Source organism: Aotus nancymaae, unplaced genomic scaffold (assembly GCF_030222135.1).
Source record: "Aotus nancymaae isolate 86718 unplaced genomic scaffold, 86718_ANA_hifiasm-v0.15.2.pri h1tg000006l, whole genome shotgun sequence".
Taxonomy (NCBI): domain Eukaryota; kingdom Metazoa; phylum Chordata; class Mammalia; order Primates; family Aotidae; genus Aotus; species Aotus nancymaae.
This window is the reverse complement of record NW_026988417.1, coordinates 37,863,021-37,889,816: the sequence shown is the minus strand read 5'-3', so window position 1 is coordinate 37,889,816 and position 26,796 is coordinate 37,863,021. Positions and strand designations below refer to the sequence as shown.

At 40.8% G+C, this 26,796-nt stretch overlaps 1 protein-coding gene across 2 annotated transcripts in view; it reads right to left on the bottom strand.

The window, feature by feature from the left end:
• KLHL5 (kelch like family member 5) overlaps positions 1-18,452 on the bottom strand; it is a 92,624-nt gene extending 74,172 nt beyond the window's left edge. The window contains exon 1 of one of the 2 annotated variants that reach the window (XM_064366413.1): positions 18,428-18,452. Coding sequence is in view for 1 of the 2 variants with exons in the window: in XM_064366400.1 (XP_064222470.1) it covers positions 15,328-15,452 (125 nt within the window). In the remaining variant the exon portion in view is untranslated. Of the gene's footprint in view, positions 1-15,327; positions 15,804-18,427 lie in introns of those variants that run through there. The other variant, XM_064366400.1, reaches the window with a different exon arrangement.
• Between the last annotated feature and the right edge of the window lie 8,344 nt (positions 18,453-26,796).

The window sequence follows — 26,796 nt, the reverse complement described above, 5'->3', positions numbered from 1 at the left end:
GAATCGCTTGAACCCGGGAGGCGGAGGTTGCAGTGAGCCAAGATTGGACCATTGCATTCCAGCCCGGGCAACAAGAGCGAAACTCCATCTCAAAAAACTAGGCTAGGTACGGTGGCTCACGCCTGTACATTGGGAGGCCGAGATGGGAGGACTGCCCGAGCTCAGGAGTTCCAAACCAGCCTGGGCAACACAGCGAAACGGCGTCTCTACTAAAATATAAAAAATTAGCTGGGCGTGGTGGCCTGTGCCTTTAATCCCAAGTACTCGGGAGGCTGAGGCAGGAGAATCACTTGAACCCGGGAGGCAGAGGTTGCAGTGAGCTGAGGTTGCCCACTGCCCTCCAGCCTGGGCAACAGAGCAAGACTCTGTCTCAAAAAAAAAAAAAAAAGTTAATAAAGTTTCACATAGAACAGAGAAGTGTCCAAATCACAAGTACAGCTCAATAAATTATCACACTATGAACCCAAACATGTTATCACCACCCAGGTTCAAAAACATAAAGATTACCATGGCTTCTTCCCAAAGGTAACCACCATCCTTAGCATAAACTAGTATTCTCTGCTTTTCAACTTCATAGAAATATTTTCTTTTGTTCAGCATTGTTTTGAAATTAATGTTATTGTCTGTAGCAGCTGATGGTTGGTTTTAATGGTTACATTACATTATACATATGTTATTATGTGTTATAACACGCCATTATATAATATATAACCATCAAAATCCATTCTATTAGTGACAGACATTCGAGTTGTTTCTAGTTTTCAACTTTTGCAAATAGTGCTGCTATAAATGTATTTGTACATAATGTCTGGTGCACACATATGTGTACTGTATGTGTGTTTATATATAAGTATTAATGCTTTTATATATCATATAAACACACACACACAATACCAACACATGCACACTATATATCCAGAAATAAAACTGCTAGGTTATAAGGTATATATGTGTTCATCTATGATTGTTACCAGTTTACACTCCTATAAGCAGCACAAGAGAATCCCAGTTACTCCACATCTAGCTAACACTCATATTGTCTTTAATTGATTGATTGATTGATTGATTGAGATGGAGTCCTGCTCTGTCGCCCCGGCTGGAGTGCAATGGTATGATCTCTGTTCACAGCAACCTCCGTCTCCCAGATTCAAGCAATTCTTCTGCCTCAGCCTCCCCAGTAGCTTGGATTACAGGTGTGCACCACCATTGTCTGGCTAACTTTTGTATTTTTAGTAGAGATGGAGTTTCACCATGTTGGCCACACCAGTCTCAAACTCCTGAACTCAAGTGATCCACCTACCTCAGCCTCCCAAAGTGCTAGGATTACAAGCATGAGCCACTGTGCCTGGCCCATATTGTCTTTTTAATTTTAGTCATTCTGACAGGTGTGTAATGGTATCCCATTTGGTTTCCTTTACATTTTCTTCATTACTAACGTGGCTAAGTAACTCTTCATGTTTACTGGTCATTTGGATATCCTCCATGAAATGGCTATTTAGGCCTCTTGCTCTTTTTCTCTATTTAATCTTTATCTTCTTGATTGGTAGTTCTTACATTTCTGATATTTTCTTTATGAAAAGTATGAAGTAAGCTTAAACATTAATGCCTGTATGGCATGAAATTCAGCATTTACTTAACACTTTTTCCTGTGTTCCAACAACTTTCACCAATATAAAATTGTTTTGCTCCAAAATTTATCCAGCTCTGACGACAAGTATTTCCCAGGAAAATTATTTATAAAAGATCAGTACTTATTAAAAATCATTACATTGTTAAATTATCAAGATGGTCTTCACTGACTATGCTCTGTAAATTAGATCCCTCATCATTCACAAGCCCACTGATCCTCCTCATTTTTTTCATAGCACTTATTACCACCTGGCATATTAGATGTTTACTTGCTTACTGTCTTCACCCTCACTACAAAGTAAGCTTAAGTGGGGCTTTGTTTTGGTCATCAATCTCAGCATTTATAATAGAATAGTACCTAGGAGACAGTAGGTGCTCAATAAATATTTCTCTAATGAAAACATAAATTATTCAACAATTATAAGAGCAATAATATATAAGAGCAATAATAAAAGTATATACTTATACTGTCTATTTTTTAAATTATAAAATAAATTAAGAATCCAATTTTTAAATTATAGACACATTTTATCTTTGGTAACAAATTTTTTTTTTTTGAGACAGGGTCTCACTGTCACACAGGTTGCAGTGCAGTGGTGCAACCTCAGCTCACTGCAGTCATAACCTGGGACTATAGGCATGTGCCACCAAACCTGACTAATTTTTATACAGTCAGAGTTTTGCCATGTTGCCCAGACTGGTCTTGAATTCCTGGGCTCAAGTAATCTGCCGGCCATGGTCCCCCAAGGTCCAGGATTATGGGCGTGAGCCACGGTGCCTGGCTGACAAAATCTTACCAGTATTTCTGCAACTTATGAGAAAAATCACAATGTGATTCTAAGAATTTCTTTTTTCTATTCATTCTTATGACATAAAATTCTATCACTTGAAATCCAATGTCTAAACAGCAGATGTCTTTTCAAATGAACACACTTTATTCAAACTCATTACAAAATTATATTCTGTACCTCTCATTTTAATAACCTTGCTTTACTTTAGGTTAAACCTGAAATACAAAATCACTCCTGTATTATTTAAAATAGACAGTATGTGTCCATTATGAACACATTTTTCAAAATGTAATTAAAGGACCTATGTGCAATTTCTGTTTCAAATCTGCTCAAATCTTAGTCTGTGAATTTAAAAGATGACACTATTCGGTGTTACAAAAGAAACACTGAAATATCATTAAGATAGAATGAAGGTGAGCTCACTTCAACAGTGTGGTTTTTAAAGCTATGGCTTCACTCAATTTAAATCATGGCTATTTGGTAACTACTTTATATTAATAATCATCACCACGTTAACCTCTCTTCGCATGGTTTTTTAGATAACAGTATTTATGACTCATCAATTTTAATAAATCTATTTGTAAAGTTTTAAGTGTGTGATATACACTGCATTAAAAAACATCAAGAATTTTATAATACTAACCCAGCAGCTCTCATCTCTGCTTTTCCTCAGTTATAAAAAGAGTAAGTTGCACTGAATGATTTTGAAGAGCTCTCCAAAGTTTAATAATTCTGGGATACTTTTTAAACTTTGTCAAATTAGGTCTATCAGAATTTGGTTTATTTAAAATATTTGAATACTAGTATAATTCTACCAACATGTAAATTCCATAACACTTAAAAATGTATGATGGTGGAAAATTTCAGTTATTTACCCTGAAAGATTTGATATTTACTTTTATTAACTTGACTTTAATTCTAGAAATATACCAGATATTCTGTACCTCTTCTCCATTCTCATAAAAAGCAAACATTATAAATGTAAAAAAATCCTGTATTTCTGTAAATTCAACAAATGTTTTGTTCTGTTAAGCAGAACAGAACACAAAGATGAGGAAATAGACTACAAAAATCAATCAGGACAGGGACCACTATATCCCTAACAACCTGTATGGTGCATGGCATTTAAATACTTTCTGAATATAAATTTTTAAAAAATGAATAAATTCACGGCACGGATCTTGATGAAAGATCTTAAAATCCAGCAACAGAGGGTCTTGAATGGAACTCTTACTGAATTATGAAGAGGTAAGTGTTTCCTTTATTTCGGTGAAGTTGAGGTTTTTGAGGTAAGAATATAGAGATATACCTCAAGATTAATTTGGCAATGGTGAAAAATGGATTTTACAAGGGAGGATACCTCGTAAGGAAACCAGTTAGAAAATTCTGCAATGTAAGAGGCACAGTTCAAACTTGACTGGAGGCAACAAGATCTGAAAGGACGGTGGAAATTTAAGATATTACAGAGACCTTCCAGGATGTCTGTGGCAAATGGAGAGGAAAAAGTCAAAGATGACAGCATTTTCAAATTTGGGTGATTGGAAGAAGAATACTAATATTAACATAAGTAAGGAAGTAAGGATATTGTTTCAGGAGGATTGAGTGAGGATTTAGACATGTTTGGTTTTAATTATGTATCTAGTAACCAAACAGCTAGGATAAGAGTCTAGAGCCAAAAATTAATCTATTTAAGAAACAGGAAATTTAAACTGTGAAAAGATGAGCCCTGGGATAACACTGGTTATCTTTGGATTCTATTCACTCAATACCACAAACACATGGCACCAAAATTTCTTTTGTAATAAAAAAAAAAACTTACAGTTTGAAATCCAAAATTAAGATTTCTAGCACAATGTTAAATCTTTCACTTTGTTAAAAACAACTGGGAAATAGCTCTAATTTAATCAGTAAATGAAAAATTTTTAATGTCAAATTTAAATTCTGGCCAGGTGCAGTGGCTCATGCCTGTAATCCCAGCACTTTGGGAGGCTGAGGCAGGTGAATCACTTGAGGTCAGGAGTTCGAGAACAGACTGGCCAAGATGGTGAAACTCCGACTCTACAAAAATTAGCCGGGTAGAGTGGCACACGCCTGTAATTCCAGCTACTCAGGAGCCTGGGGCAGGAGGATTGCTTGAACCTGGGAGGTAGAGGTTGCAGTGAACCGAGACCGTGCCATTACACTCCAGCCTGGGCAACAGGGTGAGACTGTCTCACTGTCTCACTGTCTCTCTGTCTCTCTCTCTCTCTCTCTCTCTCACACACATACACACACACACACACACACACACACACACACACAGAGACAAATTTAAATTCAGTTGCAATAAACCATGAAAACTCAGCAGTCAAGAACTTTATACTGAAAAACTGAAGATGATTTCATGGTAAAAGTCATATAATATAGGGATTTGATTAGTGTATCCTAAATAAAAGCACTGTAACAATATGCCTATAAGTATATATTTATGACAGAAGATCAAGATGAAAAAGATCAAGGCAAAAAAAGTAAGTGGAGTAAGCTTTAACCTTTAAACTAAACTGTGTTCCTTTGCCATATCACTTACAATGCAGGAACTAGAGAGCTCCAAGATGGCCGATGACTAGCAGCTCGGGCACGTACCTCCCAGTGAAAGCGCAAAGAACAAGAGGACGTCACACTTTCAGACGAATATTTGTTGCTCACGGACCAGGAGATTCCCAGTGGAGGAGCCCCACGGGTCGCCAGGGCGACTCTTGTGGCCGGCGCGGCAGTTTTGCTGGTGCTTCAGCGCGCCAATTCTAGGTGCAGAGTCCGGAGATTCCCGGGCAGAAAAGCACCATCAATCTTAACACCGCTGTTTTGGCCGGCACAGTGGACTGCTCAGATTTCGGCGCTGGGAATCAACAAGTTGGACGTCAGAGACCTAGTTAGAAAGTCGGCAATTACAAAGACGACAGATGGATAAATATATAATGAAGGGAAGAAATCAGCGTAAAAAGGTAGAGAACACTCAAAATCAGAATGCCTCTCCCTCTACAGGGGATTGCAATTCCCCATCAGGAACGGAACAAGGCTTAATAGATTACACGTGTGTTCCAATAACAGAAGCAGGCTTCAAAACGTGGGTGATAAGAAACTTCTGTGAATTAAAAGAACTTGTTCTAACCCAATGCAAAGAAACTAAGAACCTTGAAAAAAGGTTTGACGAAATGTTAACGAGAATGGACAAGATAGAGAAGAATATAAGTGAATTGATGGAGCTGAAAAACACAACACGAGAACTTCGCGAAGCATGCACAAGTTTAAAGAGTCGAATTGATCAAGCAGAAGAAAGGATATCAGAAGTCGAGGACCAGCTCAGTGAAATGAAACGAGAAGACAAGAATGGAGAAAAAAGGATGAAAAGGAACGAGCAAAGTCTCCAGGAAATATGGGACTATGTGAAAAGACCTAATTTACGTTTGATAGGTGTACCTGAATGTGATGAAGAGAATGAATCCAAGTTGGAAAATACTCTTCAGGATATCATTCAGGAAAACTTTCCCAACCTGGCAAGGAAGGGTAATATTCAACTCCAGGTAATACAGAGAACACCACAAAGATATTCTTCAAGAAGACCAACCCCAAGGCACATAATCGCCAGATTTATTAGGGTTGAAATGAAGGAGAAAATACTAAGGGCAGCCAGAGAGAAAGGTCAGGTTACCCATAAAGGGAAACCTATCAGACTTACAGCAGATCTCTCAGCAGAAACCCTACAAGCCAGAAAAGAGTGGGGACCAATATTTAACATCCTTAAAGAAAAGAACTTTCAACCCAGAATTTCCTATCCAGCCAAACTAAGCTTTATGAGCGAAGGAAAAATTAAATCTTTTGCGAACAAACAAGTACTTAGAGAGTTCACCACCACCAGGCCTGCTTTACAAGAGCTTCTGAAAGAAGCACTATACATATAAAGGAACAACCAATATCAGCCTTTCCAAAACTTTATCAAAAAGCAAACAACATTAACATAATGAAAAATTTACATCAACTAATGGGCAAAACAGCCAGCTAGCATCAAACGCCAGTATTAAACTTATATATATTTTAATTGGATAAAAAGCCAAAACCCATCGGTATGCTGCATCCAGACCCATCTTACATGCAACAATACACAAAGACTCAGAGAGAAGGAGGAAGATTTACCAACCAAACAGAGAGTAAAAATAAACTAATAAACAAAAAGCAGGAGATGCAATTCTCGCCTCTGATAAAGTAGACTTTAAAGCAACAAAGATCAAGAGGCAAAGAAGGATATTACATAATGGTAAAAGGATCAATGTAACAAGAAGAGCTAACGATTCTATAGATCAACGAGATAGAAACTTAACAAGGACATCCAGGACTTGAACTCAGACCCGGAACAAGTAAACTTAATAAACATTTATAGAACTCTCCACTTCAAATACACAAAACATACATTACCACCTCACACCTATTAGAAAAGTGACTATATAATTGGAAGTAAATCACTCCTCAGTAATCGCATAGCATTTCATAGGTTTAAATGAAATATTGGTTGGCTGTTTGTTTGTTATCTTCTTCCCTTATTCCTTCCTGATTACATCATTGAGTATAATTATCATTATAAAAGAGGTTTTTAATAACCATTACTAAATTGCGTTCTAGCCTGGGCAAGAAAGCAATACTCCCATTCTCTCTCCCTCTTTCTTTTCCTTTTTCCTCCTCCCCATTCTCTCTCTCTCTTTCTCTTCCTTTTTCCACCTCCCCATTTTCTCTCTTTCTCTTTTCTTCCTCCTTTTCAAAAAAAAAAAAAAATGCAGGAACTGACATTAAATTTAAAAATTATAATACAGCATGATAAAGATACATACAGAATGCACAGGGTAAGCTAAGATGGCAAAGCAAGCTTAGACAGCTGCAGAGGTCAAAGATTTATTTCCAGTCAACCTGGAACTCTGAGTACAGTGAAAGCCCCCTTATCAGATAAAACCTATAGTTGTCCACTAAAGAAAAAAGTCAATAATCATAAAAATAATATATACATTCCCTTAAAGATGTTGTAAAGCTGTTCATATAGGGTTAATGCCATATATTTGATAGGGGTCTCCTACTGAGTTTGGGTCCTTTTTCTTGCATAAGCCATACCCATAATGATCCATCATCTACAATTTCCATTTATGGTTTCTATAAACGGAAAGAGAACTTGAAAGCACTTTTGAAAGAATATGAATACAGAATCAATTAGACCAGTGGTCTGTCCACCATAGGAAAAATTTGTGCCAGATTGTAAATTAATGTGTTGCTTTCTTCAACGAGAAAGTCTCACCATGAAAACAAAACATCTGCTGAACCAAACAGTGTGCATTAGTTTGCCTAATGCAGTTAATTAGTATTCTAATGTGAGCTCCTTATATCCTTGAGGACCCCTAATAGTCTGAAGACAAGGTAGCTGGTTGATGGCCTTTGACAGGCACTGCTTTAGACTTTGATGACTTTTTCCCTAGTCTCTTACAATTATCCAGCCTTTGTCTAACTTGATAGAAGATTTTTTAATAACTCATTTATATAGAGGCATCCCAAAGTATTCAACTTAATTTTTTTTTTTTTTTTTTTTTTGAGATGGAGTCTCGCTCTGTCATCAGGCTGGAATGCAGTGGCACAATCTTGGCTCACTGCAACCTCCGCCTCCCGGGTTCAAGCAATTCTCCTGCCTCAGCCGCCTGAGTATCTTAGACTACAAGTGTGTGCCCCCATGCCCAGCTAATTTTTTTGTATTTTTAGTAGAGATGGGGTTTCACCATGTTGGCCAGGATGGTCTCGCTCTCTTGACCTTCTGATCTGCCTGCCTCAGCCTCCCAAAGTGCTGGGATTACAGGCGTGAGCCACTGTGCCCGGCCTCAACTTAATTTTCATAGGAAGAATTCTCTTTTATTTACACTTTTACCAATTTATATGTTAACTACTATTTTCTAATTACTGTAACAAGTATAACTGTTAAAAACAGGTTTGTGAATAAACAGAACCAACTTCTGGTAAGTACTCAATTCAATGGGTACGCAGAGATGTACAGGTCAGCAATGGAGCTGCCTACTTAGCGATGAGTGTTGAGTTTGCCCTTGGTATTGGTAAGTACATTTTACGTTAGAAGAGTGTGCATCAGGTTAGAGCTATAAATCAGTTCAGAAGGAGCTGGTGGAGAGTGCTCCTGCTGTTATTTTCCCACATTATCACTTATTAATGGTAGCCTAAGTGACACAGCAGAAAGAGCCTGAGTCAATAGCTAAGCCACTCACCAGCTAGCTGTATAATTTGGGCAAATCACTTCACCTCCCTTGTCTTTTTTCTCTTCATTAATAGGATTAAGTGACACATGTAAGTATTGAGTAATGGCCAGGATTTGTAGCAGCAGCTACTATTTCTTAAGTGCCCACGTGAGCACAATAATATATAAAATACTTTACATTGACTGGGGCATTTTATTTTCAGAAAAACTCTGTCAAACAGGAGTCATTCCTGCCCCCTGTTCCCCACTCCTTATAGACGAAGATATTGGAGAGAGATTAATTAACTTGCCTTAACACCCATATCTGGGGAGTGGCAGGGTCCGGGATAGAATCTAAAAACCATGTACTTTTGAATACATCACACCGCTTCTTGCTTTCAAAGCAAGAAGTATTCTCATTTGCTACTCACAAAATACCTTGTAAGGCAGGTAGAGTAGTTATTACCCCCATTGTACGAATAAGGAAGTAGACTGAGAGTACAGTTGACTTGGACAAGGTTAGATGTGAATAGAGAGTAGCAAAAGCAGACAAATTCTTTACCGACATCTGACCAAAATAAAAGCAAGTAAGGCACCAAAAAGGGAAAAAACAAAAAACCAGAGTATTTAAGGAACACGATTTCTCCCTTAACAAAATATTAAGTTCGTGACTGCAGTTAAATGCCAAAATAACCTTTATTCACCAAGTACAAATGCCTCATAGATTTCTCCCTACTTAACTCCCTCGCAATTTCTGCTGCTGTTTCTTACAAAGTACTGACCCACAGTAACATCAAAAGAATTGTTTATCCCACAACTACCCATCAGTACCGATACCTGGTAGTAAAGCAAGGGACATTTAAAAAAATCAGCTCAATTAATATTATATAGCATTTATTTTAAGCTCACCTGTAAAAGTTATTACAGTTGATACTACTATGGTATAACAAAATTGTTACTTCTGAAAATAGACCTTTGGCTTGATGACTGGTAAAAAAAAACAAGGTTCCCTCGCTATCCACTCCTTAGATTTTGTCAATGTAAGTATACATTTGCTGTGCACAAGAATGAAAACTGTAGTATCATTAAAAAATGATGGAAAACCACTGCTAAATTCTTGCCTGATCCATGATGGTTGGCATGTGCTGAGACACCCAATTATCTTATGTGCCATAAAAAATAACAATCTGGATAACCACAAATTTGTCTTCTACTGACCTGAACCAAATCCAGAAGTGTTTCTGTCTCCACATACCTTTATGGTGATGGAGGTTTAAAAAAAGTAATCAATCTGTACTCTCCAGACACAAGTATGATCAATTAAAGTTGCCTGGGCTCTCTGAACAGATAAGCCAATCACAGATCAATGGATTCTGCTGTAGGACCAATCCAGATTTTATAAATTATATATTTTTGTTAGAACAGCCTAAGTTGGGTAGGGAAAAGGTAGTAATGGGCAATGTAAGTAATAAAGAGGAAAAAATGTGAAGCACTGTTTCTCAACTGCTCATAATTAGAAATGGTTAACCACTACAAATGTTGATCAAACCAGTTAACCATTAAAGAAACTGCCTAGCTTGCCCTAAAACTAGGCCTGAAGAAAAGCCACCAATAAACTGTTCAATAATTTAACTCCAGCAAATAGCAAAATGAGGATGCTAGTGGTCAAATGGGGATTAGTAGAGATCAATGAAGGCTAGAATTTCTTAGCGTTAATTATGTAGTAGATTAAATACAGTGTTCTTAGGAGGTACTTCAGAGTAGTCCTCCCAAACTCCAATGGGGGGAAGGAGATGACAAATACATTTAGGACAAACTAGTTCAGGCCTCTACAAAGAACCATGCAGAAACCAGGCTAGCAATTCTAAACTCCTGTGGAGCACAAACTTGAGTATTCCTTTTCTGCTTATCAGAGAAATAGCTCCCCAAAGAAAGGCAAATATTAAGTAGAAATGAACCAACCAGCCTCAAGTCTAAATCCTCTCTTATTCATTCTCCACACTATCGCCAAAGTAGCCTTCTAAAGTGCAATTCTTGACTACATCATTCTACTTAAAACATTTATGTTTGTTTTCCATCAGCTACAAGATAAATAAAAGCTAAGATCTTCAGCATGGAATTCAGGAATTTTAATGATCTAATAGTCTTTGCCTGCCTTTCCAGACTCACCTTCCGCTCAACTTACTTCGCTTTATCCATTATAAAAAAAGAGTAAATGGGGTGGGCGCAATGGCTGACGCCTGTAATCCCAGCACTTTGGGAGGCCAAGGCAGGCATATCATGAGGTCAGGAGTTCGAGACCAGCCTGGCTAACACAGTGAAACCCCGTCTCTATTAAAAATACAAAAAATTAGCCAGGTGTGGTGGTGGGTGCCTGTAATCCCAGTTACTTGGGAGGCTGAGGCAGGAGAATTGCTTGAACCTGGGAAGCGGAGGTTGCAGTGAGCCAAGATGGCACCACTGCGCTTCAGCCCTGGCAACAAAGCAAGACTCTGTCTCAAAAAAAAAAAATACATAAAAAAAGAGTAAAAACACACTACATTAAAATAAGCAAAAGAAATATTATGGAATACTTCTTAAACGAAAGGCATTGCAGATAATACAAGTATGAGTAAAGCTTCAGTTAATAACCCTTTTGGCTCTGTTCCCTGGCCACCTCTAAAACTTGGTACCTCAACTATGTTACTAGGTATCACTACTTATAATAAAAATAATCCACATGATTAGTAAATTTGCATCAAGACTCAGGAACTGTAAATGAACCATAACCTCATAAAAGAGCTATAGCTTTGACTTCCCTGTGATGGCTCTTAATTAGCATAGCTTTTACAGAAACCCTGAAAACCAAGCCTATGGAGTTGTGTAAGAGACATTGGCTCCTGTGGGACATGGATTTTTTTTTTTTTTAAGCCAAGGTGGTAGCTCCTGCACCACCTAATGTGAGCTTCCTCCGAGGTCCTACCCAGATAGCTATGAGTTGCCTGCATTGACTGCTATGAAAATTACTCCCACTGCCGAGGAACATTTGATGCTGCCCTGCTGGCAAGCTATGATTCCTGTCTGACAGCTTTCTGAGTAAACAAGCTTTCTGAATTTGAAGTTTAGTTAACCCAAGAAAACCCCTTCATTTGCACAGCAACAAGAGTACAAGCATCTTAATATGACATTCCAGATATTCTACAATCTGAACCTAATCTAATGCACAGCTTTTACTCATGTTCTTGTTTTTTTTTTTTTTTTTTTTCTGGAGAATCCACTTCCAGGTAACATATACCACCTCCCCATAGTTTATCTCTTCAGCCACTGCTGAGGAGAAGCTATGGATATTTTTCAACCATGAAGGGATTATTGCAAAGTTTGAAAATACATGGGAATGCTGCTAGCAAAGCTAAGTACACAAGTCTAACAGAAAAAGGATGGAAATTTATTGAGAATAAAATTATATTAAGTTGGTGAAGAGATATGGTAATAGCATATTAAAATGTAAAACGTCCAAATTAAGAGAGTCTAGCAGACCAGTTTGGATGGAGAAAAGAGCAGAGCTAGGTAGTATATTACATGTGCCCTTCTTCCTGCATTATTACCCATGAAGAGAAGCCAGGGAGCCCTGTATCAGGATCAAAGATGATTTGTAAGAGTTAGACAATTTAGTCAGTCCTTACCGTGGAAGAGGAAGAAGGGATGGATGAAGGGATTACAATGGAGATAGCGTCTGCCAGTGTTCAGGAAGGGAATATGTAGTTACTTAAGTCAGATCCAGTTGTACCTTCTTATCCTGATTATCGTAATCAGCCTGTCTCACTAGAATTTTCAAGCTGATGTTAATTGTGTAGAATCTCAGTTTCTTTACTCTCAGGTTTCTTTGATTGAAAGCTATTATAACTGCCTCTTTCTCTACTATAAAGTTGTCAATTATGCTAATTTGTTAGCGTCAACTGCATTATTTCCTAAGTCTGGTGGTTAAGAGCTTACAAATACAATGCACTTAAAAATTTTTAGATCTTCTGAAATTGCTAAATCCTCCAGTTAGTTTCAAGATTGTAAACTCTTAGATTAAAACACCCATGTAACAGCAAAACAGAGAAAAATTAGTCAACAGAGAAAAAGAAGAAAGAAATACATGTGCAGAGAGAGACACTAGTAAGAAATCATATAGACCTGGATACAGAGAAAGTAACCCTAGCTCCCAGCTTTCTTTATTGGTGCCAGTTGCTTTTGAGACCCAGCTGTACTTCTTGCCCTTGGACTCTGATATAAACTATATTCCTTTTCTAATATAACATTCCTTTTGCTTATGCTAATTAAAGTAATATTGTTTAATTTGATTTTTTGAATTTTTATTTTTGAGACAGACTCACTCTGTCGCCAGGCTGGAGTGCAATGGCCCGATCTTGGCTCACTGCAACCTCTGCCTCCCAGGTACAAGTGATTCTCTTGCCTCAGCCTCCCAAGTAGCTGGGACTACAGGGACCTGTACCATGCCCGGCTAATTTTTGTATTTTTAGTAGAGACAAGGTTTCACCATGTTGGTCAGGATGGTCTCGATCTCTTGACCTGGTGATCTGCCCACCTCGGCCTCCCAAAGTGTTGGGATTACAGGCATGAGCCACAGCACCCAGCCATATCGTTTAATTTGTTATAAAATACTCCTCAAGTCCAAAAAGTGTAACAATTTATATACATTTAGTATTTTTCACTATTATATATGTGTGTATACAAATCATTTACATGCTGTAAATGATGCCTTAAAGAGAAAGGGAGAGAGAACTCAAGTATAACTATCTTCCATTGTGATTGTAAACTTGTAAACTCCCCATTTATCTTTTTTTTTTTTGAGATAGAGTCTCACTCTGCCACCCAGGCTGGAGTGCAGTGGCGTGATAGCGTACCAAAACCTCCGCCTCCCAGATTCACGCAATTTTCCTGCCTCAGCTTCCGAGTAGCTGGGATTATAGGCGTGCATCACACCTAGTTAATTTTTTTTTTTGTATTTTCATTAGAGACATGGTTTCGGTTTCGCCATGTTGGCCAGGCTGGTCTTGGAACTCCTGACCTTAGGTGATCCACTCACCTCAGCCTATCAAAGTGCTGGGATTACAAGCGTGAGTTACCACATCCGATCCTCATTTATCTTTTTATCTTCACAGCCCTAACACAGTGCCTTATACACGTTATTATTTATCTGAGACAAGGTCTTGCTCTCTTATAGGCTGGAGTGCAGTGGCCTGACCATTGCTCACTGCAGCCTCGACCTCCCAGGCTCAAACGATCAATCATCCCACCTCAGCCTACCTTCCTACTCCCGCCCCCATGGAAGCTGGGACTGGAGGCACATGCCACTACGCCCAGATAATTTTATTTATTTTTTTGTAGACACAGGGTCTCACCATGTTGTCCAGACTGGTCTCAAAACCCCTGGTCTGAAAAATCCTTTCGTCTTGGCCTCCCAAAGTACTGGGATTGCATGGTCTTGAGCCACTACGCCTGGCCCCTCATACACATTTTACAAATGTTTATTGAATGGACATGCAATTTAAGAAGAATGAAATTCATTTGGTCAAAATAACAAACCTCATTATGGAGTTTTCAAAAGCATTTCATTTCAAACTAATAAAAGCTGTTCTTTATATTTCTCATTAGCATAATTCTGTTTAAACACAGTCACATACACAAAGAAATGCTGTTTTCTATTTTCTAAATAGAATACTGTACTGACATAATTTGGGTTTTGATTTATTAAGATTTTGTGTTACCTCATGGGACTATGAAGCCTCTTTAGTAGTCATTCAGACTGTTCACAGACTATTCCAGTTCTCCTCTTTCTGGGCACATGGTAGAAATGCATTTCCCCATCTCCTTGAATATGGTTGTAGTCAAGTGACTTTTGGCCATTGAAATAGCAGTGGAAGTTACATGTGTCACTTCCAGACAGAGGCCCTTAAAAGCCAATGCATGCCAGGTACAATGGCTCATGCCTGTAATCCCAGCACTTTGGGAAGCTGAGGCAGGTGGATCACAAGGTCAGGAATTCGAGACCAGCCCGGCCAACATGGTGAAACCCTGTCCCTACCAAAAATTAGCTGGGTGTGGTGGTGGGCACCTGTAATCCCATCTACTTGGGAGGTTGAGGCAGGAGAATCGCTTGAAACTGGAAGGTGGAGGTTGCAGTAAGCCGAGATCACACCATTACACTCCAGCCTGGGCAGCAAGAGCAAAACTCAATCTCAAAAAAAAAAAAAAAAAAGCCAAGGTACAATCACCACACCCTTTTCCCTGTCCTAACAACTGTGGAAGCACATGTTGAGATACAGCCTCCGACAGACTGAGATTGATCATTTGTAATGGAGTTCTCTTGCTGATCTGCTTGGGCATGTAGTATGACAGAAAAAAATTCTTTGCTGTTTAAAATCAATAGGATGTGAGAGTTCTTTTGTTACCCCAGCATAATCTATCCTGCCTGGTATACTGAGTAAACCCCTTTCTCATAAATGGAGTGAAACAATGAATAGCTCTGGCCCTCTATTTTCAGAATGGTATCATTTTGTACAGCACTATCATTTAGAGAATACTTTTAAATGGAAGTGTCCCTCATTATCCAAACTCTCATCATCCAAACACAGGAACTGAATGGATTCTGATAAATTTTTAGATCAATACCTCATTCTCTCAACTCTCCATACTTGCCATCTTGAATTCTGGAACCAAATACATTTGGATAGGTGCAATTCCTTGCCTTCCAAACTCTTGCCATCTGTACTCAGGAATGGAATAAATTTAGACATTGAAGATTCTTGATATATTATTTCATTTGCACCCTTAAAGTTGTTTTTCTACTACCCAGTACCCAGTAGATTCTCAACATTTATTCCATAAATGAATTCATGTGTTGTCATCATTCTAATTTTACAAATAAGGAAATAGAGAGGTTCATCAACTTGCTGGAAACAACCCTGCACACACACTAGTGGCACAATCCCAGATTTTCTGGCTTCAAATCTTCACTCTTTCCACTCTGTACTGTGCTTTCTTAGGTCTCTTATAGTTACGGAATGCTTATGATAGTAAATTAACAGTAGAAATAGTATTTGTGATAAAAAATGTCAATCACATATTTACATCCAAGAATAATTAAAGTCATATCTCAAAAACTTCTAATTGGCTACACCTAGTCTACTGCATAGACACTAAGTACCCTGAAGCACAGAACAAGGAGGTGCCCTAGAGGTCCTTCAACAGGCAACTTGCAGAACAATGAAGAAACGTGAAAGAATCAGGGGGAAAGTAGTGTTCTCCTTTGCTACACAGTATGTTAAAATCCTGACTTTTAGATTATCTTCACTTTGGTCCTTACCAAATTGGCTAACTTCCCAATTCTCATCAAATCTCAGTTGTAAGAAATACTAATGAAGAACTGCCCGAAGAATAGACAATTCATCTATTTTTATTTTTCGAGATGGAGTCTCACTCTGTCACCCAGGCTGGAGTGCAGTGGTACCATCTCGGATCACTGCAACCTCCATCTCTCAGGTTCAAGGGATTCTCCTCCTTCAGCCTCCCAAGCTGGGACTACAGGTATGTGCCACCACCTCTGGCTACTATTGGTATTTTTAGTAGAGACAGGGTTTAATTGTGTTGGCCAGGCTGGTCTTTAACTCCTGACCTCAAGTGATCCACCCGCCTTGGCCTCCCAAAGTGCTGGGATTACAGGTGTGAGCCACCACACCCAGCTAATTCATACATTTTTATAGGTTCTGTGGTCCTCAATTTGTGTTACATAGTCAAATAAATTTGGAAAAAATCACAAACTATATCCCTCTTTAAAACAGCAACTTGAACATTAGCATAGTAAATCTTCAAGATACTCTGTAGTAAAACTAGTTAAATTTTCTAATCTGGTTATCTCAAACTTACTTGAGCTCAGAATCTTATTGCAAGCAAGGAAATATTTTCTCATTCCTTACAACACAGTTTGGGAAATACTGTTCTAGATCATTCTAAACAAGTGACTCCTTTAGAGAACTTACTGTTACAGTTTTATTACTCTCCTGTATTGAAAAACACTGTTGTGCAAAATTCACTATTTTTGGTAGGGGTGTTTTAAAGATATTGTCTACTGCATCCCATATCTCCTTTTTATTAGGGCCCATGAGGAAATCTGCCTCTCAGGACTCATTACTGGAAAACACCTTGCTTAGGGCAGAACTGCTTTTTTTTAAATCTTGGAATTAGAAACACAATGAAACTTTATTTTTATTGATTTTTTGGAAACAGGGGTCTCACTATGTTCACCAGGCTGGTCTTGAACTCCCGAGCTCAGTGATCCACTCACCATGGCCTCCTAAACTGCTGGGATTACAGGCGTGAGTCACCACGCCTGGCCAAAACAGGCTGTAACTTATGTTGTTCCTTTTTCTCTTTTTTTCCTAGTTCCCAGGAAGCCCAAAGCCCAAACTGTGACTCATCTCCAGTACAGGATCTTATAAAAAGGAACTTGGTATTATCTTTTTTCTTGACATAGTATTCTCTTTCTGCTCTACTTCAATTTTCCGAGTTTGTTTTATCCTATGGTACTACATGGTCACTAATTTGCTTCAAATATATCGTTTCTGGAACTATATATTGTATATATTGCATCTTCTTACAATTTCATGTTGATTCCGCCCTTCCTGCCCCATGACCCAACAATGTCAGTGTATTCATCTTTGTGTAAAAGTATTCCCTTAAGTCATAACAAGCCAATAGGACACACACATTCACAATGCAGTCAAATCTGTAAATGCTGAAAACGAGGGCGGGGGGTGGGTCATGAATGGTTATTTTTGCCGCCATAGGTCTAATAACCAAAAAGAGTTATCAAACTGTTTCCTAACCGGAAGGAGAATCAAAATTTATTTAGAACCAGCAGCTAGGCACTTAACAGCAGCTCCATTTTTCAAAGCAAGCAGAAGGGGCATTTGCACATCTAACCTCTGGAAGAAGGCACCAGAAACAATATTGGGAGGGTGCAGGGGTGAGTGGGGAGAGCCTGTCTGTCCCTTTTGTACCTTTTGAATTCTATGAACTTGTCGACTATTAAAGAATATTTTAAAAAATGAAATGAAGCGACAAAAAACGACAGTAACGCTTTACTCTTTGACCCAGAAAACTTTTTCCGCCAGCTTCTGATCCCAGAGCATGCACTGAAATAAATGCCTAAACGCAAAAGTTTCACCAGGCACGCCGGGTCTCGGGAAAATGAAGTCCCGGTCTTATTCTCCACTATCCCGGGGGCGAGGCTATTACTTAAAAGAAAAACTTAAAAACTTAGGTCAGAATTGCCTGCAAATAATAAGGAGAGGGAAAAAAAAAACCTCTCAAATGGTTTCCCGTTTGTTTTATTGGCAGGGACAGTCCATGAAAGCAGCAACTTGTGCACTGCAGTCCGCTCCTCACCGCCGGCCACCAGCGCCGCGTCCACAACTTTCCACAACTCGAGAGCGCCCCGGGCCGCGGCTCCAGCGCTCGGGGGTGCGCAGCAGGGAGGCAGAGCCAGCGTTCGAGCCCCGGGCGCGGTATGGGGAGGCGCTCGCTCGACCCAGCCCCCTCGGAGTAGGGGGCCTCGCAGTCGCCTCCATGAGGGGCCGCGTCTTCCCATCAGGCGCGTTAGGGGCGGCCGCGGCGGGGCGCGAGAGTCGCGTGGGGGCGGGGAGCGGGCCCTGTCGCGTGGGCCGGCCCGAGGCGACCCCCTCCCCAACACCGAGGAGGAAGTCGCACTTACCGCGTCGCGCTCTGGAGGCGCCCGGGGGTCAAGGCGGGCCGGGGCGGCCAGGTGGGAGAAGCGGGGGAGGCGGGGGCCGGGGCCGGCGAGCTGAGGAGGATGCTCGGCCCCTCGCGCGCCCCCAGCCCCGTCCCGGCAGCCTCACCCCCGGCGCCGGCCGGCCCGGAGCGAGACACTCCCGCTCCGTCAGGCGGCGCTAGGCTGTGAGGGTCACAGTCCCCGGACGGCCCCGGAGGGGGCGGGCGAGTATGTGGGGGTCGGGGACCAGCTCGTCAGTAAGTCCCGACGCGGCGCGAGAGGCTGCCCGCCCCGCCCCCTCCCGTCAGGCCCCGCCCCGCCCCCTCCCGCCAGGCCCCGCCCCCTAAGGGGGCCGCGCTCCCCGGAAGACCGCGGCCGCCACTGCTCCGCTGGCGATTTCTTTGCTCCCCTGCGCGGCGTGGGGACGGCCGAGCCGCGGGGCGACGGAATAGGGGAAAGGGAGCGGCTGTGGCGAGGGGAGATCGTGGGGGAAGGGGACGTCAACCTGGGCGGGGCTCTGGAGAGGAGGGGGCGTGGCGTAGCGGACCTGACAAAGATTCTGGTTGTTCCCCGCCCCTTGAAACTGGGGTTAGGGGAATTCCTGGGGGTGGAAGTTAGGAAGAGGTCCCTCTGCAGGACCTCTTGAGAGACGCCGTGAGAGGCGGCATCTGTTGTCTCAGAGCTTAGAGGGAACTCACCCAGACTCTCCTCTCTTCTCCAGCCTAAGTAACCTTTCCCCTTGCAATAATCTGATAATTATTGTGCTTTGGGTGGTGGGTATGTGCCATCGCAATTATGATCCTCAGCACTGTGACCATAATCATTGTTTTCCAGTGTTGGGATAATAAGAATCTGAAAAAGTAGGTTCTTTATTCATTCCTCTACCCAACATTGAACTCTTCCTATATGCTAGGTTGTGAGAATAACAACTAATTTATTTGGCGCCTTACGAAAACACTAAAGTACTTTACATGTTAATTCACCATCAGGTTTGAGCAAAACTGCTATGGTCCCTGCCCCCAGTAGCTCAAGATGCATTCATTAGGAAGGGAGGGATTTCCGTACTTTGTCTCAGAGTGATGTGTAAACCAAATGCCCATCAGCTTTTGGTTCTTAAAGTAATGCATATGTTAATTATTCGTAGATTGAGTGTTTGCTACTCTGAGCCAGCTGTATGGTGTCCGTCCGTCCGTGATGGTTGAATATGGTCATTTTCCCCCAAAAAACATTTGTTCAGGATATCTTCAGTATGTCTCCATAATAAAAACTCAATGCAAGCAAAGCAAGTGGTCCAGAAGACTGATAATCAAATAACATAACCAAACTGTGGTAGCAGCCTGAGGTGGCTGGGAAATCTATTTAGGGATGTTTTGTGCACTTCCACTTGGGGAAGTGGTTAGGAAAAAAACAACAATGTAAAAGAATGAAGCTTTGACGTGGACTGCTAGTTCAAAGGGAAGCGGATGGGACGATTTAAGATTGGTACAGTCAGGAAGAAGATACATCACAAACTCTCCCAAGGAGGACTCCAACCGCAAAGTACAGGATGCATTTTTTTATCCGAGCTATGTGGAGGAGACACCCTCCACCTCCGATGCAATGGACACCTACACCCGTAGATAAAAATTACCTCAGTAACTTTAAGTATAAAAGACAGTTATGTAAACAAACCCACTGCTTGAATTTTTGGAATTTGGTACTATGTTTCAGCTCTCATTGGATTTTTCAGTGTTAACCTTTGTGTACATTAACAGCAAATGACGTTCTTCTCATAGTTTTTTTCCCCCTCCTGCTCATAGTTACTTGTTCAGTTTTGGATTTTTAGTTCAGCATTTTTCTTTCAGGTTTATAATGAGAAAGACTAGAAAAGCATTGTAATCCGATCAGATTATGATTGCGGTAATTCCTTATTTGTCTGGTGGCTCATGCCTGTAATCTCAGCATTTTGGGAGGCTGAGGCAGACGGATCACGAGGTCAGGAGTTCGAGATCAGCCTGACTAACGTGGTGAAACCCCGTCTCTACTACAAATACAAAAATTACCTGGGTTTGGTGGCGCGCACCTGTAATCCCAGCTACTAAGGAGGCTGAGGTGGGAGAATTGCTTGAACCTGGGAGGCGGAGGTTGCACTGAGCTGAGATTGCACTCCAGCCTGGGCCACAGGGCAACACTCCGTCTCAAAAAAAAAAGAAAAATCTTTAAGTAATAGGCATTCCCGGCAGGGGGCAGTGGCTCACGCCTGTAATTCCAGCACTTTGGGAGGCCGAGACAGGCAGATCAAGAGGTCAGGAGATCAAGATCATCCTGGCCAACACGGTGAAACCCTGTCTTTACTAAAAATGCAAAAATTAGTCGAGTGTGGTAGCGCGCGCCTGTAGTCTCAGCTACTAGGGAGGCTGAGGAAGGAGAATCATTTGAATCCGGGAGGTAGAGATTGCAGTGAGCTGAGATCGCACCACTGCACTCCAGCCTGGCGACAGAGCAAGATTCCATCTTAAAAAGAGAAAAAGAAAATGAAATAGTCATTCCCATACATGATTTTTTTTCCAGGTGAAATATATTGTTTGTTCTATCCTGAAACCTATTTTGTTTACTGATCTGTATTTTCAGCTCATGTGCTCCATCAGCCCAGTCAAAAGGATTAAATAGAACATCCCTTGTGATCTGGCTCCCTCCACCAGCTCTCACGCTGGTGAACACTGGACTCCTTCCTCTTCTGCTAGCAGGCCAAGTGCTTGCCCATGCAGCCTTCACATGTTCCTCTGTCACGCTCTTAGCTGTTCTCACAACTAACTCCCTCCTCCATCATGTCCTTTTTCCTGACTATCCATGTAAACCTGTAACCCAGCCCCAAACTCCCCACTTCAGCACTGAGCACTACCTGACATATACGTCTGTTTGTCTCTCTACTCCCACTGGAATGTAAGCATCATGAGAGCAGAACTTTGTTTTCTTCACTTTTAAAACTCCAGTGCCTATTGTTTACCGTGTCTGTCACATAGTAGATACTTAACAAATATTTTTGAATGAATGAATTAATCCAAATAGGAGAAATAGCTTATATTCCTTTTGTAATGGCCAAATGGTTTTCATGCAGTTTATCTTATAACTGAGTCATGTGACTCATATATATTAATAAGGTCTAAAACACAGCCCACATTTACCTTATTTAAAAGTATAATTTGGCTGAGCACGGTGGCTCACGCCTGTAATTCCAACACTTTGGGAGGATGAGGCAGGCGGATCACTTGAGGTCAGGAGCTTGAGACCAGCCTAGGTAACAGGGTGAAACCCCACCTCTACTAAAAATACAAAAATTAGCTGGGCGTGGTGATGGGCACCGTATTCTCAGCTACTCGGAAAACTGAGGCAGGAGGATTGCTTGAACCCGGGAGGTGGAGGTTGCAGTGAACTGAGATCGAGCCACTGCACTCCAGCCTGGGCCACAGAGCAAGACTCCATCTCAAAAGAAAAAAAAAGTCGAATTTGAAAAGGCTTTTTATCTCTCATTCTGGCAATACTAAGAAACAGGATTTGAAGAAGAATTCACAGATAAGAATTTATGCTGAGATCTTACAACTTCGCCCATAAATGGATCCACAGAATCAGAGGGAATGATGGATCAATACATGCTGTGAAAGTCTTAATATTTTCCATGAGAGGAAACACAGCCATGATCAGAAAATTTGACAACTCTACTGACAATTTGATACATGATGTCAGTAGGATGTCTTTTGTGAATGCTTAAATTATTTTAATTGATAATTATAATGATGAGGTTAACAAAGTTTTAGTCTGGTTAAAGTGTATTACCAATAGATAGTAAAGAGAATGTAACCCTAGTATGTAAATACCCTTAATAAAGAAATGGTCTGGTTTTTCATTTTCTGCTCTGCCTCCTGGGTGTGTGGGTGGGGCAGATTAAAAGATTAAACTATGATTATATACATTATATATGTTCAAAATCTGGATCCCAGAGATTCGATCTCTTTTGGAGGACTTAGGATTTCTTTTAGCAGTATTTCTGCTCTCCAGATTTCGACATGAACAGCCTCCTGTGGAAACAGTCTCATTAAAATAGAGAGCTATATAAAAATGACCAGGTCATACCCCTGGAAGGCGAATCTCCAAATCAGGACAGACAGGTTGCCAAGTAAACCCAACTGAAAGTGTGTCCCCTTGAAGTTTACCTCATATTCTCCCTCCGGTTTCTCTTGGTTCACCTGGAAATTTGGCCCAAATACAAAAAAAGGAAAAAAGAAAAGACAAGAAAGAGAATCTCCTTAGCTCTCTTAACCACAGCTAAACCAATCTAGAATTTTCTAAGTGAACTTTGCTGAAATCTAAAGGAGAATAAAAATGGAAATTATTACTATTATGGAAAATGTAAGCAACATCAGTAACTTTATTCATTTGTTCAGCTTCTCTTCTACAGTTTCCATTCTTTTAGGAACAAATTTCCATCCCCAAGGGGAGATATAAATTTGCAGGCAACCTGCCTGGTTTCCTTCTCTCTAGGCTCTCTTTCTCTGCACAGTAAGGTCATTTTCCTCTCTTATTTTTTTTCTTTTTAGGGTCTTGCTGTGTCGCCTAGGCTGGAGTGCGGCGGCATGATCCTCCCACCTCAGCCTCCCGAGTAGCTGGGACTACAAGCCACCATGCCAGCTAACTTTACTTTGTTGAGACACAGTCTTACTATGTTGCCTAGGCTGGTTGCAAACTCCCAGGCTCAAGTGATCCTCCTCCTCTGCCTCCCAAAGTGTTGCGATTACAGGCGTGGGCCATCACACCTGGCCCCCTTTTCTGTCTTTCACATGGGCACCGCAAGCCTGGCCCAATCACAGCCAAGGCTAAAAGCCCCACTTGTTCTCCCTCACCACTCTTTTGATTAGAGGGATGTGGCATAGTCCGAGTCAAACTGCGGGACTATGGTGACTGTCCTAATATATAAGCTACTTCTTTGGGTGAGACTCACTCTTTACACCTGTTGGGAAGGTCATTACCAACCCACTGTCAGGCCACTCCTGGTAGTCCCCGCAGCATTCCTGAAAGAACTGCCCCACATGACACAGGGGACGTGGGGAAGGAATGTGCATTCTCTCATGCATGTATTTCCATTCACCCATTCATAAGTAGGTCTCCTATAACCAGGCCACAGTTACTGACTGAACAAAAAGGTCTTTGCAAAAGGACTTTCCATACTTCCTGCCAGTCTCCTTAATCTTTCTAAAATACAAACTTAATTCTGTTCCTCCCCCAGGACCGTGCTTAATATGCTTTAGTGATTCTGTTGCTTTCAAGGTGTAAAGTTCAAAAACCTTAGCATTGTTGTAAAGTCCTTTGTAATCTAACCCCTGTTTTCCTCTGCAGCCCTGTGCCTATTCAGCATCCAGAATGTATCATTTCTCTCACACCTGTGCTTTTAAATAAGTTTCCTCCATCCGAAATACCTTTCTTTCCAATATCTGCTAGCCCTCAAGACTCAGATCCAGGGTTACCTCCTCTGGCGATCTTTATCCTGAAGTTTCCAAGCTGAGCGAGTTCCTTCTTTGTGCCCCCACAGTACCCTGGATGCCCCTTCGATTGTAGCATTTACTCAATGGGCTGTGAACATTGGCTTACTTATCTGTCTCCTTGATTAGCTGAGAGGTCTTTGAGGGCAGGCACTCAGAAATATTTTCTAAATGAATGAATGAGATCCACCCTCCCTGCTGCCTATGGAGCCTTTACAAACAACAACTTATTTGAGTATGAACATTTTCCCCCTGAGTGTTATAACATATACAGACAGGATGGAACTTTCCTCTAATTTATAGTGTTTTACTACAAGTTTCATGAAACTTTAGAAGGTCATTAACTTAGGATTTCAGAAACTCACAAGGACAAGATATGAACACAAAGTACTTGTAGTTATTTCTTTGCATTAAAAAAATTATACCATACTTCCATGTATTAAAAAAATTATTTCAGCATGTCTGTATTTTGTTTTTATATTTTGAAAATAACAGTTGCAAGACTAGTAATTGATGTTGATGTCTCATGAATTAAAAATGTTCCAGGATGTATCTTCGTATTTGATGTATTACTTCCTGATTCCCTAACAGACCGGAACTACTCAATCTGACTTCTATTTTCATGTTCTGAGAGAACAAGTTCATAACCACTATACAAGTTTAAGCATTTAGGTTTGTTACTGTGCTGACAGTTTGTGTATGGAATGCATAAAATATTATGAAGAAGGCTATAGCATAGAAAACACTGCTACTTGTAATGAGAGAATGAATAAAGACGAATCAGACAGATATAGAAACTGAAAAGTTCTTATCAATTATTATTAAGCTGCTGCTTCTACCTCCATTTTGTTCATCTTTGTAAAAGCACATATCCTCTGTATTCACACTTGCATTCTATATTCAGTGACTATACTTAGCACAGAATTCTTGGGGAAAGATTCTGACTAAGTAACAAGCAGCTGACCTGAAATACAAAAACAGTGAGTGAATAGAAGGTGGCACGCTCTGTACACAGAAGACATTCAGAGTCAGTGGGCTAAGGAATAAAAAGAAGGAAAAAAACAAAATAAAACCAAGCATTTCATTCTCCTCTGCTCTATACCCAAGAATATCAAGAAATGGTACTACTTTGAATCAGATGGGCTCTCTTGTTGCAGCCAGTTCTATTGTACTTTAGGTTCTGGGGTACATGTGCAGATCATGCAGGATTGTTGCATAGGTACGTACGTGGCAATGTGGTTTGCTGCCTCCATTCCCCTGTCACCTATATCTGGCATTTCTTCCCATCTTATCCCTCCCCAACCTCCCTACCCACTGCTATCCCTCCCCTAGTCCCCGACAACAGACCCCAGTGTGTAGTGCTCCCCTCCCTGTGTCCATGTGTTCTTATTGCTCAACACCCGCCTATGAGTAAGAACATATGGTGTTTGATTTTCTGTTCTTGTGTCAGTTTGCTGAGAATGATGGTTTCCATCCATGTCCCTACAAAGGACACGAACTCATTGTTTTTTATGGCTGCATAGTATTCCATGGTGTATATGTGCCACATTTTCCCTGTCCAGTCTATCATCGATGGGCATTTGGGTTGGTTCCAGGTCTTTGCTATTGTAAACAGTGCCACAATGAACATATGTGTGCATGTGTCTTTATAATAGAACGATTTATAATCCTTTGGATATGTATACCCAGTAATGGGATTGCTGAGTCAAATGGAATTTCTATTTCTAGGTCCTTGAGGAATCGCCACGCTGTCTTCCACAATGGTTGAACTAATTTACACTCCCACCAACAGTGTAAAAGTGTTCCTGTGTCTCCACATCCTCTCCGGCATCTGTTGTCTCCAGATTTTTTTAATGATTGCCATTCTAACTGGCGTGAGATGGTAGCTCAATGTGGTTTTGATTTGCATTTCTCTAATGACCAGTGATGATGAGCAGTTTTTCATATGTTTCTTGACCTCATATATGTCTTCTTTTGAAAAGTCTCTGGTCATGTCCTTTGCCCACTTTTTTTTTTATTGTATTTTAGGTTTTGGGGTACACGTGAAGAACATGCAAGATTGTTGCATAGGTACACACATGGCAGTGTGATTTGCTGCCTTCCTCCCCTTCACCTATATCTGGCATTTTTTCCCCATGATATCTCTCCCCCACTCCCCACCCCCCACTGTCCCCTCCCCTATTTCCCCCCAACAGACCCCAGTTTGTAGTGCTCCTCTCCATGTCCATGTGTTCTCATTGTTCAACACCCGCCTATGAGTGAGAACATGCGGTGTTTGATTTTCTGTTCTTGTGTCAGTTTGCTGAGAATGATGGTTTCCAGGTTCATCCATGTCCCTACAAAGGACACGAACTCATCGTTTTTTATGGCTGCATAGTATTCCATGGTGTATATGTGCCACATTTTCCCTGTCCAGTCTATCATTGGTGGGCATTTGGGTTGGTTCCAGGTCTTTGCTATTGTAAACTGTGCTGCAATGAACATTCGTATGCATGTGTCCTTATAATAGAATGATTTATAATCCTTTGGATATATACCCAGTAATGGGATTGCTGCTTTGCCCACTTTTGAATGGGTTTGTTTTTTTCTTGTAAATCTGTTTTAGTTCTTTGCAGATTCTGGATATTAGCCCTTTGTCAGATGGGTAGATTGCAAAAATTTTTCCCATTCTGTTGGTTGCCAATTCACTCTAATGATTGTTTCTTTTGCTGTATAGAAGCTCTGGAGTTTGATTAGATCTTATTTGTCTATTTTGGCTTTTGTTGCCAATGCTTTTGGTGTTTCAGTCATGAAGTCCTTGCCTATGCCTATGTCCTGAATGGTTTTGCCTAGGTTTTC